The 15,046-nt window shown below is 45.3% G+C and overlaps 1 protein-coding gene across 2 annotated transcripts in view; it reads left to right on the top strand.

The window, feature by feature from the left end:
• The window catches only part of FAM3B (FAM3 metabolism regulating signaling molecule B), a 31,830-nt gene extending 17,096 nt beyond the window's left edge, over positions 1–14,734 (top strand). Inside the window, exons 3-8 of one of the 2 annotated variants that reach the window (XM_053565444.1) lie at positions 898–1,021; positions 6,579–6,637; positions 9,436–9,483; positions 10,723–10,810; positions 11,936–12,068; positions 14,338–14,734. In XM_053565444.1, coding sequence (XP_053421419.1) covers positions 898–1,021; positions 6,579–6,637; positions 9,436–9,483; positions 10,723–10,810; positions 11,936–12,068; positions 14,338–14,427 — 542 coding nt within the window. In that variant the 3' untranslated portion in view covers positions 14,428–14,734. Of the gene's footprint in view, positions 1–897; positions 1,022–6,578; positions 6,638–9,435; positions 9,487–10,722; positions 10,811–11,935; positions 12,069–14,337 lie in introns of both variants that reach the window. The other variant, XM_053565443.1, reaches the window with a different exon arrangement.
• The last annotated feature ends 312 nt before the right edge of the window (positions 14,735–15,046 follow it).

Below are 15,046 nucleotides of genomic sequence, written 5' to 3'. Positions count from 1 at the left end.
GCACTCTACCCAGGACAATGTAGTGAGATTCTGTCTCAATGGCTCAGTGAGTAGGGTTCTGGCCCCATATACCGAGGGTGGTGGGTTCAAACCCAGCCCCGGCCAAACTGCAACAAAAAAATAGCCGGGCATTGTGGCGGGCGCCTGTGGTCCCAGCTGCTCAGGAGGCTGAGGCAAGAGAATCGCGTAAGCCCAAGAGCTGGAGGTTGCTGTGAGCTGTGTGACGCCATGGCACTCTACCCAAGGGTGGTACAGTGAGACTCTGTCTCTACAAAAAAAAAAAAAAACAACAACTCTTGAACTTATTCTTACTGTCTAATGTGCATGCGATGTGTGGTGTGAGGACTGTGTGTTCATGTGATATATGTGTGATGTGTACCTGGGCTTGTGTGTTCATGGCTGATCCACGTGAGGCGAGAGTGTACTGTGTGTGACGAGGTGAGTACGTGGCGTGCTGTGGTGTGTGGTGTATTTGTTTACATGTGATGTGGGTGGGGTGTGTTCGCATGTGGTGTGTGTGTGGTGTACGTTCATGTGTGGTGTGTGTGGAAGCTACTCAGGCATGCACGTGCACAAGCCGTGGGGTGCCCCGTGGACGGCCACCTGCTGGCAGCACTCTTAGACCCTGGCATCTTCCACCACATGCCAGGACATAACTCACAGTGTGCAGCCGTGGGCAGTGACTCCAGCTGTTACACTTACTCAGTATTCTCAGCCTCTTTGCTTGTTTGCCACTTTAAGACAAAAGCAGATTAAATTAACTTTGTCTTTAAGGGATCCCCAAAGTCCCTGATGCCATTGGAGCAGCTCCCACTGCCACTGGGGGGTGCGGTGAGGCAGCAGGTGCACCCCATTCAGGGTGTGGGATTCTGACGGCTCTGCCCTGGCTCCTTACAGCTCCAGCCCCCAGAAGGCAGAAATGTGACCACTGGACCCCCTGCCCCGCTAACTCCTACGCCTACCGGATACTCAGTGGGGGCGGCAGGAACAACCACGCCAAGATCTGCTTTGAGGATGAGCTGTAAGTACCAGTGTTTAAAAGAAAACACAGGGGCCCGGCTGACGCTCCCCTTCTCTGAGGTTGGCCATGCAGCACGTCTGTCCACAGGGGAGATTCAAGTGTCCTTGGTCTCCTGAGAGCACTGGGGAAGGACATCGACCAACTCTCATGGCCTTGTACGTCCTGTGATGAACTCTCTTTTCATTTGACAGCAGTTAGAACAAACCGGGTTTTAAATGGTGTGCTTTACTTTGAGTATGTGTCCAAGGCTTCAAAGTCATGGGAACACCAAAATGCAGCTGCCACCATTTTTCCATTTTGTTTTTTGTTCTTCATCCTCATGGATAAAGCAGGTGGAGTTTCTCTTTGCAGTTCACACCTCACATCTCCTCAATATTCTGAGAAAACTTGTGCAGAATTGATGTTATTTCTTTAAATGTTTGGTGTAATTTCCCGTGGGAGGTAGACAGACTGATCGGCCTCAATCCAGAGCAAAGCCCCAGCCATCCCTGGGGACTCATCAAGACCACAAAGATGAAAGGAGCCCAGAGGCGCCCCAGCAGGGTGAGTTGTTAACACCATCCCTGGGCAGAGCGTCAGCAGGCAGGTGGGCTCCTGATCAGCTGTTAGGTTGGGGAAAGCTATTCTGTCTGCCCTGTGGAGATGAAACTTATTTTCCCCTCCCCCTTTCTAAATACGTTATTGGCCATTGTTCACAACTTCCTACCCTCTGTTCCCAATCACCCAGCCATTTCCTCTTGACCCACTCTTCCTAGGGACTTGGGATTCTTCTAATCCTATTTTAGAATTTTGGCACCTTTGTGTTTTGCATACACGCTTAGTGTTAGAGACCAATAAAAAGTTTCTGAGCAGTCAGAGAAGGACTGCCTTGTCTCTGCTGAAGGGCCCTGAGGTCCTGGGGTCACCCAGGGTGTGAGTCAGCGTGCACCTCCCCAGGCTCCCCAGACCTCAGGCATTAAGTTGGGGTAGGGTCTCATTTTTTCCCCAGCATCATCTCCCCTGTAGACCTCCGACCCAAGTCGGGGCCACAGTGAACCCCAATAATTTCCGAGTGAAGCTATCTTTGAATTACAATACTAATACCATGCAATTTAGTACTGATTTTTTTTTTTTTTTTGCAGTTTATGGCCGGGGCTGGGTTTGAACCCACCACCTCTGGCACATGGGGCCGGTGCTGAAGTTAAAAATTTTGTTTCATTCTTCCTGTATTAGTGTTACATTTTCGATAGGTAGTTGGATTCATTACAGTTTGTTTTCAGCTCTAGGATGTTTCTCGTTCTCTTTTTATCTAATTTAATTTTTGAATATGTAATACATTTGCATGTCTCAAATGTCAACATTAGGTATCAAAAAAAGTAAAAATATTCTCAGAGAAGACTTCCCTATACCTTCCACTTTTTCGTTTTTTTGTTTGTTTGTTTTGTTTTTGCAGTTTATGGCCAGGGCTGGGTTTGAACCCACCACCTCCGGCATGTGGGGCTGGTGCCCTACTCCCTTGAGCCACAGGCACCACCCACCTTCCACTTTTTCTCCCCACCTTCTTTTCTACCTCCATTGGTTTTTTTTTTTTTTATTAGGTTCTGATTTATCCTTCCAGTATTTATGGCAAAAATAAGCTATTTATATAATTAATATATATCCATGTGTGTGTTTTATATACATTTATATATATCAATGTATGTGTGTGAGTATATGTTTGTACTAATATGAGTATATATGTATGTATATTCACATGCATCTATCCACACATGTAAAAGATAGCAAACTTGATTCAGTTTTCCACTTTGCTCTCTTCACTCGGTGGTAGAGATCACTCCGTATTATCAGCACATGGAGATCTCCCCTGTTCCCTTTTATTGGTGCGTAGTACTCCATAGCATGACTGTATCACAGTTTACTCAACTAGTTCCTCACTGATCAGCTTTTCTAACGTTTGAAATCTTTTAGTATTACAAATATTGTAGCGATGAATAACCTGTGAGTATGATCATTTATAATTAATCATAAGGTGAACACTTGGGTAACCATGGTTGTGCTTATGAAATAGACTATCACTAGCATTCCACAAGCACCCTTCTACCCCTTGTCAAATGCAGCCCCTTTCCTTTCTGCCCAGTGGTAACTTCCATTTCATCTTTTATGCTGATCATTTCCTGGCCTTTCTTGGTAGTTTTACTGCCTATACACACATTGTAAAACATTGTCATTTAGTCTTGTCTATTTTGAACTCTGTATAAATGGAATCATAAATCAAATACTCTTTTATGTCTGGCAGTTTTTGCTCCAAGTTGTATTTGTGAGATTTATCCTTGATGTCAGGTGTGGCTGTTGTTGATAGTTTTGCTTTGCTATGTAGTATTCCATTGCATAAATATACTACAATTTATGCATGCTAATGTTGGGTGATATTTGAGTTATAAATAATAGCATAATAGTGCCTTGAATAGTGCTATTTATGTCTTTTGGTGGACATGTGAATCCATTTCTGTTTTTTTTGTTTTGTTTTGTTTTTAAGGGAGAATGTCTTACAATCAGCCTCAAATTCAGCAATATTCTAGGACAGTGTTTTGGTCTCAGGATCCCTTTACACCAGTGTTTTGCCACTTTTTAATCTCATGGTACACTTGAACTTATAGTTAAACTTACATGACACACATAAATTATGTTGATCAAAAAAATAGTTAAATATATATATAGTTACTGTACTTTGAACTTCTTTCAAAAATAATTTAATTAATGATCTTTAAAAATATTTGCAGCATACCGAAGATACTCTCATGGCCATGGCCCACTGGTTGAAAATCACTGTTCTATAAGGACTCATAAAACACAATGACAGGTTATGCTTTTATTATAGCAAAAGATACAGAGAAAAGGCTGCTATAGGTCTACTGATGGGGAATTCTTGCAGTTTATGTATCTCTAAAATATCTTTATTCCATGTTTATTACTGAAAAATCATTTTGCAAACTGTGTTGGCCATTATTTTCTTTCAACACATTCACAGTACTATTCCACTGTCTTCTAGCTTCCATTTATTCTTTTAAGAAGTCATCTGAAAATCTAATCGTTACTTCTGTGAAAATAACTGCTTTTCTCCCTTTCTGATTGCCTGTGAAATTTTTCTTTTCTTTTCTTCTTTTTTTTTTCTTTTTGAGACAGCATCTCATTTTCTTGCCCCAGGCTAGAGGTCCATGGCATCATAGCTCACAGCAACCTCAAATTCCTGGCATAAAATAATCCTTTTGCCTCAGCCTCCCAAGTAGCTGAGACTGTAGGCATCACCACAACACCTGACTAGGTTCTCTGTTTTTAGTAGAGATGGGGTCTTGCTCTTGCTCTTGCTCAGGCTGGTCCCAAACTCCTGACCTCAAGGGATCCACCCACCTCAGCCTCCCAGCATACTAAGATTACAAGTGTGAGCCACCATGCCCAGCTGCCTGTGAAATTTTTCCCCTTATCTTTGGTTTTCAGCATCTGTACAATGATGTATTTATTACTTTATCTTATGTAGGTTTTTGTTGTTTTACCTTATCTGGGTTTTAGAAGACATCTTAAAGATGTACGTCTTGAATTCCTTCATCACATTTGACAAATTCTCTACTATCATTATTCTGCTCCCTTCATTTCCTCTCTTTTTCTGATCCTTTTAATGAAATGTATGTTAGATCTGATTACTACTCTGTTCTCTATAGTCTACAGATTATATTTTTTGTCTATATCTCTCTGTTCTTCCCTATAAACAGAGCTGTTTTACAGTTCACTAATTCTCTCTTCTACTGTGCCTAATCTGCCATTAAACCTGTCCATTGACTGACTTTATGATGTTTTAGCTTTTGAACTTCATTTTGCTAAGACTCTGTCTCACTTTGTCACCCTCGGTAGAGTGCCATGGTGTCACAGCTCACAGTAACCTCCAGCTCTTGAGCTTAGGTGATTCTCTTGCCTCAGCCTCCCAAGTAGCTGGGACTATAGATACCCACCACAATGCTTGGCTATTTTTTTTTTTTTGGCGGGGGGTGCAGAGGGTGTTGCAGTTTGGCTAGGGCAGGGTTTGAACCTGCCAACCTCAGTATATGGGGCTGGCATCCTACTCACTGAGCCACAGGCACCGCCCTGTTTTGTTTTGTTTTGTTTTGTTTTGTTTGTTATTTAGGCCTAGGATGATATTTCCTTCTGCTGAGCATAATTCTTAATTTTTGCTGGGGACCTGGAACCATTAGCAGAACAAGATGACCTGAATAAGTAGTAAGGATTGAGATTTTCTGAGCCATCCACTTGACTTACAACTAGTTGAAGTTGATGGAAATTCGAATTTATTTCTGGTTCACTCTTATTTTATGATTCAACCCTTTGTGAACCCCCATCACTAAGATGTGGAGAATTTGACAGGCCCTCACCTTGGGTCTTTTACTTCTGGCTTCATGTGATTGTCAGAAGTGCTATTCACTTCCTCAGGTGTTTTTTATAGAACCAGTAGGTGCACCTTGGGTAAAAGAAGCTTTAGTCTTGAAATTTGAAATTTAGTCTTTCCCTGGATCTTGGCCTGAGAAATCTTTTACTACCTTATTAGTCTCTAATGTATTCAAGCAGATCTTTAAGAATAATTTGTCTCATACATTCTGTTTTTCTGTATCAGAGAGTAGATTTGGATTACCCAATTTTCCATTATCAGAAACACAAATTTCTTTTTGCTTATTTTCAAGTTCTTATGGAGTATTCTCTAAAACTGTCAGGAAGCTCTAAGCCTGGATATTCATGGGGAAGTATAGGTAAAACATCAAGAGCAGAATATGAAAGTTTTGTATTCACTATTCCAGAGTGTGGCAAAGGAGGAGACTTTTTAAGTTCTTCCCACGAAGCTAACACATCACTGATTCTAAAACTTAATAAAAGACATGTGTTCTCATGCACCTGTGTATACACACACAATTTCTTTCATCTTCCATAATAATTACCATCTCCAAGAAAGTCATTTAATCCTCCTCGTCTTAGGGCACAATCTCCTTGAATTTGACATGTCATATTCTCCAATTTAAAAGTGAAAATTAGGTAACACAATTTGCGGTAGTTACTTAAAGAGGGAAACTGTATTAAAGTTAGTGGTTGGATGGAAAGGATTGCCAAGAGTCAAGGAAATTTGTCACCACGCTGAGGAGCAAAAGGATAGACAGACGTGGAGGCCACCAGACCTGCCCCGATGCACCTCTTAGAGATCCACCTCTCATTGCTTCATATTTGTAAATGGAAACACAAATGTTCATGAGGTGGTTGAGGATTTAGTCAAAGAACATTTGTAAAGAGTCTAAGCTAAATAAATACTGCTTTATCCTCTCCCTAGCCACTTGTCTAAATATAAGATTAAGTTTCCAGCTGCCCAGAGGGACTGAGTCTGTAATAAAAACTGGGACAGATACGTAGAAAGTGAATGTAGGGGTGATGCTCTAGGACACAGGGTCTGTAAGAAGTGATAAGTGTGAGTGGGTAAAAGAGACTCCACCAGGTGAAAACTTTGGTGAAAAAGGAGTTCCTTGACTAACTCTTAGTTACATTTCAGCCTCATAGGAGAACAGATTGGAAATGTTGCCAGAGGAATAAACATTGCCATTGTCAACTGTAAGTTATTAAATGTTTTCTATGAAATTTCTCTAAAAGCTGTGATTATATTTTCAAAGATACCTTGAGTTTACAAGAGTTTTTCACACCATCTAGCCTAGGTTTATATTGATGCTTTTTTTTTTTTTGAGACAGACATCATAGCTCACAGCAACCTCCAACTCCTGGGCTCAAGCGATTCTCCTGCCTCAGCCTCCCAAGAAGCTGGGACTACAGGCACCTGCCACAATGCCTGGCTCTATTTTGGTTGCCGCCGTCATTGTTGTTTAGCAGGCCTGGGCTGGATTCGAACCTGCCAGCTTAGGTGTATATGGCTGGCGCCTTAGCGGCTTGAGCCACAGGCGCCGAGCCTATATTGATGCATTTTTAAATTACATGTTTAAGTATTTGTACAGGCTTTACTTTCCAAGTTACCATATTTTGCCATGCATAATACATACGTTTTGCCCAAATTATTGAAGGAGAGGTAAGGAAGCACATTATACATGTGTCATACTAATTCCATATCTGTATAAATGTTTTTAATTTCTTTATTTATGCTTATGCATTAAAAGTGTAACTCTAGAAAGTAATAACAATATCCGTATGCAAATAATGCCCTGGAATATGGTAATCGCGTCCCCTTCACATTGCCCCCTCACTGGGCAGCTCTTACACCTGCCTGGCTGATGGCACCAGACACCACTGCCAACACCATCTTGGAAATGGGTGTGCCACCAACGGTGATGTGATGATTAGTGCCAGGACCTTGGCAAAAGGAGGGACATACAGTGACTCCTCCTTCTCTAGTGAGAGGCATGAGGGGCGGAGCCAGCAGCTGCAGAGAAGCTGGAAACAAGCCGAGGTGGTGGGTAAGAGTGGTCCGATGACCTGAGCCCCACCCCGCTCCATGGTCCCCTCCTGGCCCAGCCTTGTCCCCACATCCTCTCATTTCCTATTCTCATGCATGTCCATCAGCGGGAACATGGCCACATCTACTCTGCTGAGAACCCCAATGGGCTTACTTCCCAGGGCCTGCCTGCCCCAGCTCCCGATGGTAGACCCCTGCCCTTTCCAGGTTGCCTCCCCTCTTATGTAGCTGGCCCCATTCTGAGGCCCTGGGACACCAGGCTGAGGAGGAAGATCCCTGAGCTGGGGTCTAGGAAACCTGAGTTCTGAGACCTGGTTCTGCTAAGTAGCCCACTATTGTGACCTTGGGCCCCAGTCCCCATGAGGTTTCTGTCTGTGAAGGTATCTGGCAGTGAAGCAAAAAAACTTAGGAGTACCTGACCCTAGGGACTGTAATTTTAAGCCTGTGACTTGTCTAAACTCCCAAAGTACTGAGTTGATAAGATTTCCTAGACTTGCCAGTAGGAAGAACCATCTAAGATGCTGTTAATGGAACAGAAACCTGGGTCTTTCCCCTGGAGAGCTGATTCAGTGTGTGGGGTGTGGGTTGGGAGTCTCATCTACTCAGTCTCCTGGGTGATTTACAGGATTTGCCAGTTGGGAAAGGCTGATGTTGTTCATTCTGATGTTACTGAGGGTCCAAGGTCTGAAAGGCTCAAGGAGGTCAGGGTCTACTCACTAAGCAGAAATTTTAAGTGCAAAGCGCTTCACTGGGGTGTCATCAGGAAGGCTTGTCCTCAGCATGGTGTCCCAGGGGACTCAGAATGGGGCCAGCTTTGTGGGAGATGAGGCAGTGTGGAAAGAGCAGGGGTATACCATCAGGAGCCGGGGCAGGCAGGGCTGGCCCCTCAGCTAGCTTCCCGGGAATAAGCCCATGAGGGTTCTCAGCAGAGCAGCTGTGGCCACATTTCCACTGATGACACAGGTGTGAATAGGAATGAGGGGGTGTGGGAATGAGGGTGGAGCAGGAGGGGGCAGTTGGGGGCAGTTGGGGCTCAGGTCCTCCGGACCACTCTTACCTGCCACCTGGCTCGCTCCTGGCTCCTCTGCGGCTGCTGGCTCCGCGCCTCATGCCTCTCACGAGAGGAGGAGGTACCATTGTGCAACCACTTTTCCTCTCTTTCAAAAAAAAAAAAAAAAAAATTAAAATGAAAGATTTTTCCCAAAAGTTTAGGCCAAAACTGTGGGTGCACGTTCCACATGTGAGCACATTATACATAGCCAAACATGGTATTTATGGTTCCAACAATAACAAAAACCAACCGAAAGCCAAATACAAGAGACTTTATGAAACATGGGGAAAGCTAGGTAGAAGGCGGAGTTAAAACCAGGTGAGCAGACGGTGGGGGTGGACCCGAGGTCCAGAATTGAGCCTCCCCTTTGTTCTCAGATGACCGGGGGCTGGACAGAGGGTGCCACCTCAGGCCAATTTGTCCTTCTGTGGGATTCTCAGGAGAAAGAAAACACGGGCTTCCTCTTAAGGCTGGACAATTCTGTCATGACTGCCATTGATGGTTCTGGAACATAAGAACCATAGCAGATTTAGGAAGAAAGTTCCTACAGCTTCCCGGTGAGTGAGCAGAAGACATAGTCCAGGGAGAGAAGGGCCGGGGAGGGAGGAGACAGAGGCCCCCAGCCTCAGACAGTCGTGAGGCCGGGGAAGGGGGGAGGCCTTTGTGGTTTCAGTGAGAAGGGTCAGGAAGGAAGTTCTAGAGCCACTGCTGATGCTGCCCGGCCCTAGCCCGGGGGCACTGCTCAGGGCAGCCCTCTCTCTGCAGCCAGGTCACCGCGTCAGGGGTGTTCCTGGGAGGGAAACATCTCAGAAATGAGCTGTTTCCAGGCTTTAGTGCCACAAATGTGCCCTGAGGTCTATGAACTTTCTTTTAAAAAACTACCCCTTTTACTTTCAGATGTAACCGGGAAAGTGACAGCAACACGATGTTTTGATATGTACGAAGGTGGTAAGAAAATTCTTTTCCTAATAAAATTTACACGCAAAATTAAGATATAAAGACACAAACAGAAATATCAACCATTTTTATTTTGTCTCCCGAAAAAAAATTGCCAGCAGGGCACATGATTATTCTAGACTTTTCTTATATGAATCCTCTTAGGCTGTAATTGAATTCATATAATAAAGTTTAGAGACATTTCTAGAAATGTCTTTCTTTGATTACATTTTTTCTCAGTCTTTCTCTTGTGGGATAATGAGAAAGAAAAAAGGTCATTTAGTTTAAACCAAATACAGTACATGTAAAATAATGTAGTCACCTTCCAGCCCTGGATCCCGTCAGCATCTCAGAGGTGCCACGGTGGCTCCAGGCGCCCTGCCAGCCCGGCCGGTCGTTCCTAGAATGCACGGGCGCCCGGCTTCCTTTCTGGGCACTGAATCTTGAGCGCTGTTGCTGGGCAGGAGATCCAAGCCCCTCTTTTTAGTTAACACTGAGGGTTTTAAAAACAAATCTTTATAAAGATAGAGGGAAAGAGGAACAGAAAGGGCACGCATGCACCTGCTGAGAGCTGTGTGGGTGGAGCCTGCAGTTACCCGAGCAGAACTGTAAATGATGAGCACAGTGGTGAGAGACTGGCAAAGTAACCTTTGCTTTCTTCCTTTAAGTCACAGAGAAGCCCCGTTGCCAGGACTTGCCCGAGTCTGGCTTGCTCTGCACTTCTGGTGTTTAAGCTGGGAGCAGGGAGCGCGTCTCTGCTCTGTGAAGGTGTCCGTGTGGGCACAGGCTGCTCTGCTCAGGGGTGGCTGTGCTCGGGTCTAGCTGTGTGGCAGTGAGTGCTGAGAACGCCCTATCTTGCTGCAGACCTTGTTGCTGGTTTTGAGTTGAATCTTCGTAATCTAATTTCCAAGGAGATTCTTTCCAGCAGAAGCCCCAGTTGCCTTGCTCACAGGCCAAAAGAGGTCATTACCTTAGCTGCTGAGTCCGTACCAGGCTCACTGGAACCCTGAGTACATACTGCAGGTGTTTCGCGTAGTTCTTTCCCTTCTGTGCTGAGACAGTCTCTTCAGATGGTCCCCTGGTGGGCCCCAGTAATTGTTCACCATGTGCATGGTTGAGGGACAAGCTCTAGGAACCAGAGGACTCAAAGTGGATGTGGAATTTGGGTGCAGAAAGGAGCCCAGTTTCCAGGGCGAGGGCCTCAGTTAACAGAGAAGACCCTGAAAGTGACTTGCATTGACCTGGCAGATAACTCTGGACCGATGACGGCGTTTATCCAGAGTGCTCCTCCAAAGTCTCTGCTCTTCATGGTGACCCAGGACGACGGAAGCACCAGGTGAGTGTGGATTGTCCCAGCCATGAACTGGAGAAGCCAGCAGGGTGAGGAGGGCTGGCATCCCTCCGTGACATCCTCCAGGGACGAACAGGAAGTCCTAGGAGCAGGGTGCTTCCCTAAGGAAAAATCATCAAAGATCCTGACAAAACAGACTGCGTTTCCTAAAACAAAATCATTACCTTATGAAGCACATAAGTACGATACCTAAGGAGTATTTGCAGGTGGCAAGACAAAGCCACAGCTGACCTTGACTAGAACAGAAGTGCTGACCTCGGGTGAGAGAAGCTGAACCCAGGGCGGTCCTCACAGAAATATGAAAGGAAATTGAGCTAGCTTCTCTGTATGCTGAGGCAAAGAAGAGTAAGGACGTGCCCATGTGTGCGGCACCTTCTAGAAGCGAATTTAGCTCAGGCTGCTCAGTGGGTGTGCCATCTTCACTGCAGAAGTTCCTGAGACCTTGCAAGTGCCTGTTTGTGCTGTGAATTTCCCTGACGCGCCCTGACCACGGCATTTCCCAGATCTATCTGACCTCGAGTTCCTCTCACCCCTGAGCACTTTACCAGACGGAAGTTCCTTGGCATACATATCCAAAAACTCAGATTTAATTCATTCAGCAAAACCTAAGCTTACTTGTTTTCCTCTCGGCCTTCCTGCCTGCCTGCCCTAGATGGCCCCGCATGCAGCGATAGTGTTGCTTTAGGTTTCTTTTTCTTTTCTTGGTGCTAACTTTTATGAAGATGAGCCAGGGGCAGTTTTAACATTTGCTTTTCAGCAATTTTGGTCCATCTCATTTTGTGGCCAATAAACAAGGCCACAGCCAGGAGTGAAAATTATGCTGGCTGAATGTGAGGACGTCATTGAACCCCCAAACACCAGGGCTTCTCAGAATTGAGAATCAGAATTGGTGCCCTCAGCTGAGGTCTAGGCAGGATCAGGATGTTGCCTCGTGGTTAACTGGAAACGTGATGAGCAGCACTTGCGTGTTTCAGTGCCGAGGGCCACGGGAGGGGGTGCACCTGTCAGCAACCTCTGTCCAGGATCACGCGCGCATAACACAACCAGAGCAGAGCTTGCCCTGGGAGTCCCCACAGGAGGCCGTCTCACTCCTTCCCCTCTGTCCCCCAGATTGAAGGACAGTGCCAAGAGCGCCATAGAAGCGCTGGGAAGTAAAGAGATCCGGAACTTGCAGTTCAGGGCGAGCTGGGCATTTCTTGCATCCAAAGGCTTTAAACTCCCTGCAGGAATTCAGAGAGAAAAGGTGAGTGAGTGGTTTTTAAATGTCCCTTCCTAGAAACACTGAAAAGCCCTTTAAATGTAGAAAATTTGGCATGGGCTGTTGGTGTCGTTTTGCTACAGCTAGCACAGTCTGTCCCAAGCCTTGCTCTCCTTGGGCAGAAGGTTCAGCTGCCTGAGCCCAAGCCCTGGGGCAGGAAGAGTGCTGACCTCTGCGCTGACATCTGCAGGGAACTAAGAGGGTGGACCAGGCTGGGGATGGCTTGCTCTGCACTTCTGGAGTTTTAAGTTCCAGGTGAGGGGTGCGTCTCTGCCCTGTGCAGGTGTCCATGTGGGCACAGGCTGCTCTGCTGTGGGGTGGCTGTGCTCAGGTCTAGCTGTGTGACAGTGGAGCAAGCTCTAGGAACCAGAGGACTCAGAGTGAATGTGGAAGCTGGGTGCAGAAAGCACTGTGTCCTGGTGACCAGGTGATGAGTCCCTCCTGTCATTCTGACCTACTATCTATGAAGCCTCCTGTGGAAATTCCAACGGAGGGTGGCAAATGTTTTCGGAGTTACAAACAGATGCCTCTGGTGGTGAACATGCCAGCCTAGAGAACTTGCAGAGAGTTCTGCTCTCCGGGACAGAATGCTAAAATGAACCAGTTCAGGAGAGGGAGTCTAAAGGCACCGCCAAGGAGCAAGACCGCCCTCCTCTCCCTTCTGAGGATAAGGGCGGGAAGGAGATTGCTAAGGGGCAGGTGGTTCCTTGTTCTGGTGACGAGAATGTGTTAAAGTTGACTGTGGGGAAGGTTGCATGTGGATTATATCTAATTAAAGCTGTTATATAGAAAAGGTTGTATTACTAGCATTTCTAAGTTAGAACGTATGTGGTTTTAGTTGAGCAGTAGGTTAAAGTGCTCCATTATCTGTGAAAGAAAGATGCAGAGGGCTAAACCCACTCCGATATGCACACACATGTGTGGAGCAAGGAACTCTCCAAGAACTCTGAAGTTTACACATCTAGTTCTATTCCCAGAGTCAAAAATTGAATATTACAGCTACATTGGCATTATGGCGGCTACTATCTAAATTAGCGTTTACACTTAACATGTGTTAAAATTAAATAGAATTATAATTTAGCGTATCAATTGCACTAGTCACATTTCCAGTGCAAATATTCTTCAATTTACGTCGTAAGTCAAAAAAATTCTGAGTGGGAAGTGCATTTGCTCCGCCTCTCCTACAGAATATCACAGCTCAGTGTGACCCACCCTAACCATGTTCAGAACACCCATATTTGCCTACAGTTGGGCAAAATCATCTAACCCAAAGCCTAGTTCACTATGAAGTGCTGAATATCTCCTGTGGTTTACTGCATGCTGGCATGAAAGTGAAAAACAGGAGGGCTGTCTTGGGGTTTGAAGTACAGTTTCTACGAACATGTGTCTCTTTCACGCTGCCGTGGACTCGAACCACCATAAGTCAGGGACCATCTGTACTTAATGGCCAGGGGTGGCTAGTGACCGCTCTGTTAGAAAATACTGGTTATGGGACATTTGCATCATGAAGAAAGTTCTAGAGCTGCATTAACACCCGGTTCAGATGTTATTAAGAAACGGGGTTCAAATATACAGTTAAAAGAAATAAGACGTAGGCTCAGGACATGTGGCTCAAGCAGCTAAGGCGCCAGCCACATATATCTGAGCTGGCGGGTTCGAATCCAGCCCAGGCCTGCCAAACAACAATGACAGCTGCAACCAAAAAATAGCCGGGCATTGTGGCAGGTGCTGGTAGTCCCAGCTACTTAGGAGACGGAGGCAGGAGAATCGCTTGAGCCCAGGAGTTAGAAGTTGTGAGCTGTGATGCCACGGAACTCTACCCAGGGCGACAGCTTGAGGCTCTGTCTCAAAATAAAAAAGAAGATGTAGTATTCAATGGGTCAGCAGGCTGCTAATAATTAACAACAATCTATGGCACATCTCAAGATAGCTAGAAGACAATAATTTGAATGTTCCTAGCATGAAGAAAAGATAAATATTTAAAGTGATATTATCCTAATTACCATGATTTGATCTTCACACATGATAGGAATGCATTGAATTATCAGATGTACCTGAAAATACATACATCTATTATGTATCAATAAAAGTCTATTATTAAGAAACACAGCAAAAGGAAATCAAACACCCAGATTGGGTTGAAACAGATCAGATTCTACAAAGGGATGTTTGTATGACTTTGCTCACAGCTGACTCTGATAAAGTATCGGTTGATTAGATTGGTGAATAACTACAACTCTCTTTCCTTACACAGATCAACCTCTCTGATGGTAACAAGAACAGATACTCTGGTTGGCCAGCAGAGGTCCAGATAGAAGGCTGTGTGCCCAAAGAAGCGAGCTAGCAGGCGGCGCCTGTGGCTCAAAGGAGTAGGGTGCCAGTCCCATATGCCGGAGGTAGCGGGTTCAAACCCAGCCCTGGCCAAAAACAAAAAAAAAGAAGCAGCAAGCTAGCACTGAGCCATCCTTAATAAACGTGTTTTGTATAAACAAACGCAGCTGCAATGGCTGAGAATATTATCCCTAAGTCCTTGTTATAAAGCAATGAACATTTCCTAGTTGTGTCACATACTGGTATGCGGTATTTTTATACCAGCGTTTATATAGTGAAGATATTAACAAGCAGGAAAACCCAAAAGAATGGGAATTCTTAAAGGGAATGAAGTGATTTAAGCTCAAAAAGAGAGTTGGGGAAAATCACTGACACCTGTCCAGGGGTGGGGCTGCATCACGAGCAGATCTCAGCATGACCCCCGTGTGGTCCAGATGGCTCTGCACAGAGAAAACCATTTCTCCATTAACATGGAGCACACCAGAGTGCCCAGCAGACATCTTCTGCTGGGAGAAGGTGCAGTGGTCCAGAAGGCATAGCCACCTTCCTTGGTCGACCCAAGTGGAGCCTCTTGATCTTTTCGTGTGGGCTTGAGAATTCATTCATTCATTTGCACTTCTGGTGCCTCCTGT

The sequence above is a fragment of the Nycticebus coucang genome, chromosome 16 (assembly GCF_027406575.1).
Source record: "Nycticebus coucang isolate mNycCou1 chromosome 16, mNycCou1.pri, whole genome shotgun sequence".
Taxonomy (NCBI): Eukaryota; Metazoa; Chordata; class Mammalia; order Primates; family Lorisidae; genus Nycticebus; species Nycticebus coucang.
Note: the sequence above shows the minus strand (reverse complement) of the source record. Positions and strands in the feature narration are given on the sequence as shown.